This window comes from Gekko japonicus, unplaced genomic scaffold (assembly GCF_001447785.1).
Source record: "Gekko japonicus isolate JY-2015 unplaced genomic scaffold, Gekko_japonicus_V1.1 scaffold4377, whole genome shotgun sequence".
In the NCBI taxonomy this organism is placed as follows: Eukaryota; Metazoa; Chordata; class Lepidosauria; order Squamata; family Gekkonidae; genus Gekko; species Gekko japonicus.
In genome coordinates, this window is record NW_015163218.1 from 40,733 (window position 1) to 45,897 (window position 5,165).

Genomic DNA, 5,165 nt, shown 5'->3' on the forward strand with positions numbered 1-5,165 from the left:
GCTCTGGAGCCCTCCTTCCTGAGCAAAGACAAAAACGTGTGAGCCGGAGGCAAAAAACTGTGAGCTAGCTCACACTAACTCAGCTTAGAGGGAACACTGCACACAGCCTTAGACAGAACTCTCATGCTTCATGCGTCAAAGAAAAACAAAAAAAGACACCCAGTGGTGACACATGACAGAAATCACCCCTACGCTTGCTCTGTTCATCTATGGGCCATTCAAACAGCTCAAAACAGAAGTCTCTGGATACACAGAGGACCCCAAGGACAATTGGGTCAGTGGGTGGGGGGGCCGAAATGGGAGAGCCAGGACTAAAGGGAAGTCACTCCAATAACTCTGGACACACAGATCACTCCCCAAGGAGAAGTTGGGGGTTGGTTGGAAATGGAGACCTGAGACTAAAAAAAGTCACCCCCAATAACTCTGGACATGCAGAGCACCCACTATGGAGAAGCAGGGGGTGAAGTGGAAAGCAGGGACTGAAGGGATAAGGAAAGTCACCCCAGTAACACTGGAGCAAGTCCTCCAAGGCCAGCTGGGTGCAGGGAGGCAGGCTGACAAACACGGATTGCCTCCCCAAGGAGAAGCAGTAAAGTCAGTGGGCAGCAAAAACAAGTGAAATCACCCCCCAAACAAAAAGCAACCCAGTTTGTGTGTGGGGTGGGTGGGGGGATGAAAATGGCCAAAACTAAGTTGAAGACACCCCCAAAAAAGCAAAAGGGGGAATAAAATGGCCAAAACTAAGTTGAAGACACCCCCAAAAAAGCAAAAAACCCCCAAAACCACCCAAAGAGAAGAAAATATTGGGTTTATATCCCACCCTTCACTACCTGAAGGAGTTCCAGAGCAGTTTACAATTTCCTTTCCCCTCCCCAGAACAGACACCCTGAAGTCGGTGGGGCTGAGAGAGCTCTCTTGAGAACTGCCCTTGAGAGAACAGCTCTGAAAGATCTTGTAACTGACCCAAGGTCACACCAGCAGCTGCATGTGGAGGAGTGGGGATTCAAACCCGTCCCCCAGATTAGAGTCCATGCTCCTAACCACTACACAAAGCAATCCCTCCACTGCAGCCCCCCCCAAAAAAGGGGGGGAGATAAAATGAAAAGAGAAGGGAAGGAAAACCAGCAAGGAAGCAGACAGCATGCAAGAAAATCCCACCAAACAAAAATGCTACAATGTGATTTTTTTTCACCCTTTGCAGCAAACAAACAAAAAACAAAAATCGAATTGCGAGGAACCCAGGGCAAAGCAAAGCAAAGCAAAGCTCCCTGGGCCCTGAGCTAGCTAAGATATCCCCCCTCCACACCCAGCAGCAAAGCTCTTTTGCGTGAGTACACCCTCTCTGCCCCAAACCCCAGCACCAGCGAAGCAAACAAGTCCCCGCCCTGGACTTATATATATATATCGCCCCCTCCCATCCTGACAAATGGGAAGGGAACTCTGTTATTGCCAGGCAGCAGTGCCTGTCAAGCTTTGGAGGGTCCATATTTGTGTTTCTGAAGCTGGAAAACGTCATCACTCCCACCTAGGACTTTCACACCAAAGGTTCTGGGTGGGCTTAGTTTTTCGAGCTGCTCCGAGCCACGCACAAAGGTTTTGAGATTTTTGTTGGCAAACGCATGACTGCCTAATCTTGGCTCGCGGTTTGTGCCCATCCCTACCAAGTGCCTGCTGCAAAGATCCATCAGGATATGGGGAAAGGAACAAGTAATACTCCCTTAGGATGGGACAGAGGATGGGAAGGGGAGCGCAGATTTCCACAGAACAATAGAAAGCACAGGGACCTAATGAAGTCCACAGGGAACAGATTCAGGACAGACAATAGGAAATGCTTCTTTATGCAATCTCCTGTGAAACTCACTGCCACCGGATGTAGTAAGGGCCATCACAACATCAACCATCAACAGATACTGGCCATGATGGAACACCCCTATTATGAATTCCAGGATGGGGGAGAGATGGACAGGAGAGGCTTTGGCCTCCTACCCCATTTGTTGGCTTCCCAGGGCAGCTGGTCGGCTACTCTGGGAAACAGGACACTGGACTAGATGGGCCATGGGTCTGATTCAGCAAGCTCCCATGTGAAGAGTCCATCCCAGAGCGGATGCGTGGTTCTCATTTTTGTCCCCATAGTAACCCTGTGAGTTAGAGCAATCTGGGAGAATGGGGACTACAAGAAGCTGTACAAAAAGAACCTGTCCAGACAAACAGCTCATCATCCTTAGAAATCTGCTGCTGGACATTACCACTTTGGATAAGGGCGGGGAAAATATGTGTCCCTCTCTCCTACAAAGTTCTTTTCACTTGCAAATACCATCCGTGCATGCAGAAAGTTAGATGTCATGGAGAAATACTGCAGGGCTGTCTTTTCCCTAACCTGCTGCCATTCTGTTGTGATTATGCTTTTTACCAAAGGGAACATTCAGACATGCAACTCTGCACCAAGAGTTTGAAATGGTACACCCCAGGAGGTTTTACCGTATGACCTGCCTCTTTATGGAGACTGGCCTTAAGTAAGCCACACCTGAGGTTTTCACTACAGAACATTAGTGCATTTGACACATTGCAGCAAGTGGATGAAATACCTCATAGTCTTTGTTAGCATCGGTTATTTCCCAGTAGTCATTGGGAATCCCCAGTCGCTGGTAGTCCACCGTGACGTCTATCAGCTTCCAGCCCACTTCCCGGTTTTCTTTGGGCATTTTAGGATTGTAAGAGAAGGCATACAGGTCTTCTGGTTTCACTAGAGTGCAAAGATTGAATTCAGAGAAAGAAAAATCAATGATTTTGGCCCACAGCTCAAGCTGAAGTCCTTCTGGAAACACGACACTAAAAGAAGTTCACAGCCGCTTTAGATGTTCATATTGTGCCAGATTAGCTCTTAACCCTTTGGCCTCCACCTTGTCAATAGGTTCTGTCAAACTACTAGTCCCCACCCCATTCCCCCAGAACACAGATACTTCTCTCTCTATCAACTGCGGCAGAAGAGAAAAGAAAAATCACCTCTTGCAAACCTTCCCTACCTGACTGCCTGGAGGCGATTCGTGCAGTCCAGGCATGCAAGGCTGACTTCACCTCAGCATTAACATAACATTACAATCAATGGGTAAGGACAATTGGGGGGGGGGTATGGATCTCAGCCTGCTGGGTGGGAAGGGCAAATTAATCAAAAAAGAATACAGTCACAAAAATCTAATCTAATAGTCTAAGCTAAATGCGGTATGATTTTTAACAATAAATGTTGAAATACCCAGTTTAAGTGGGTTTTTTGTATTTTTTATATTATTAAACATTCATAAGTACACTAATATCCAACTTTCTGTTATTTCATACATATGCAATGAAGGAATATACAATTCCATAAACCAATCACAAGACAGAAAGCCCACGGATTACAAAACCGGGGTGTATATTTACAAAGTCAATGAAGTGAAAAAGACAAGGTCCTTTAAACAATGATGACAACAAAGATGTAGACCTTGAACCAGATCAATCTTTTCAAAAGCCAGGGAACATCCACGATGTGCCAAAACGAACTTGGCAAAGCTTAGAACTCCACAAATATGTCTACGTAAGTGTGGGAAGGAGCTGCGGTGGCTCAAGTGGTTAAGACGCTGAACTGCAGGCTGTGGAAGGTCAGTAGTTCAGCAGTTCAAGACCCGGGTGCCGCATGATGGGGTGAGCTCCCATCTCTAGTTCCAGCTCCTGCCAACCTAGCAGTTCGAAAGCAAGAAATTGCAAGTAGATAAATAGGAACCACTTCAGTGGGAAGGTAACAGTGTTCCGTGCGCCTCGGTGTTTAGTCATGCCGGCCACATGACCACGGAAATGTCTTCGGACAGCGCTGGCTCTTCAGCTTTGAAACGGAGATGAGCACCAGAACCCTAGAGTCGGATTCGACTGGCTTTCGAGCAAGGGAACCTTTACCTTTTTTAAGTGTGGGAAGCCTAGCTTGTACGTTGAGAGAGAACTGCCAGAAGTACAAGCTGGGTTTCGAAGAGGTAGAGGAACTAGAGATCAAATTGCCAACATTCGCTGGATTATGGGGAAAGCAAGAGAGTACCAGAAAAACCTCTACTTCTGCTTCATTGACTATGCTAAAGCCTTTGATTGTGTGGATCACAACAAACTATGGCAGGTCCTTAAAGAGATGGGAGTACCAGACCACCTCACATGTCTCCTAAGAAACCTGTATAAGAATCAAAAAGCAACAGTTAGAACCGGATATGGAACAACTGATTGGTTTAGCATAGGAAAGTATACAAGGATGTATATTGTCACCTTGCTTATTTAATATATGCAGAGTACATCATGCGAAATGCTGGCCTGGATGAATTACAAGCGGGAATTAAGATTGCTGGGGGAAAGATCAACAATCAACAACCTCAGATATGCAGATGATACCACTCTAATGGCTGAAAGTGAAAAGGATCTAAAGAGCCTCTTGCTCAGAGTAAAAGAGGAGAGCGCAAAAGTGGGCTTGAAGCTCAACATCAAAAAAACTAAGATCATGGCATCTGGCCCCATCACTCCTTGGCAAATAGAAGGGAAAGTCGTGGAAGTAGTGACAGACTTCACGTTCCTGAGATCCCAGATCACCGCAGACTGTGGCAGCAGCTATGAAATTAAAAGATGCCTGCTCCTTGGGAGGAAAGCGATGGCAAACCTAAACAGCATGATAAAAAGCAGAGTCCGCATGGTCAAAGCAATGGTATTCCCAGTAGTCATGTATGGCTGCGAGAGTTGGACTATAAGGAAGGCCGAGCGCCGAAGAATAGATTCTTTTGAACTATGGTGCTGGAGAAGACTCTTGAGAGTCCCTTGGACTGCAAAAAGATCAAATCAGTCAATCCTAAAAGAAATCAACCCTGACTGTTCCCTGGAAGGCCAGATAATGAAAATGAAGCTCAAATACTTTGGCCACCAAATGAGAAGGGAGCACTCACTAGAGAAGACCCTGATGCTGGGAAAGATTGAAGGCCAAAGAAGACGGGGATGGCAAAGGATGAGATGGTTAGACAATGTCATCGATGCAACGAACATAATGAAACTGAAGCTCAAATACTTTGGCCACCCAATGAGAAGGGAGCACTTACTGGAGAAGACCCTGATGCTGGGAAAGATTGAAGGTCAAAGAAGACGGGGACGGCAAAGGATGAGATGGT

General features: G+C 46.5%; 1 protein-coding gene across 1 annotated transcript in view; it reads right to left on the reverse strand.

Annotated features, from left to right (window-relative positions):
- The window catches only part of MTMR8 (myotubularin related protein 8), a 41,249-nt gene that overhangs the window by 31,824 nt on the left and 4,260 nt on the right, over nucleotides 1-5,165 (reverse strand). The window contains exon 4 of the mRNA XM_015407175.1: nucleotides 2,586-2,743. Coding sequence (XP_015262661.1) covers nucleotides 2,586-2,743 — 158 coding nt within the window. The remainder of the gene's footprint in view (nucleotides 1-2,585; nucleotides 2,744-5,165) is intronic.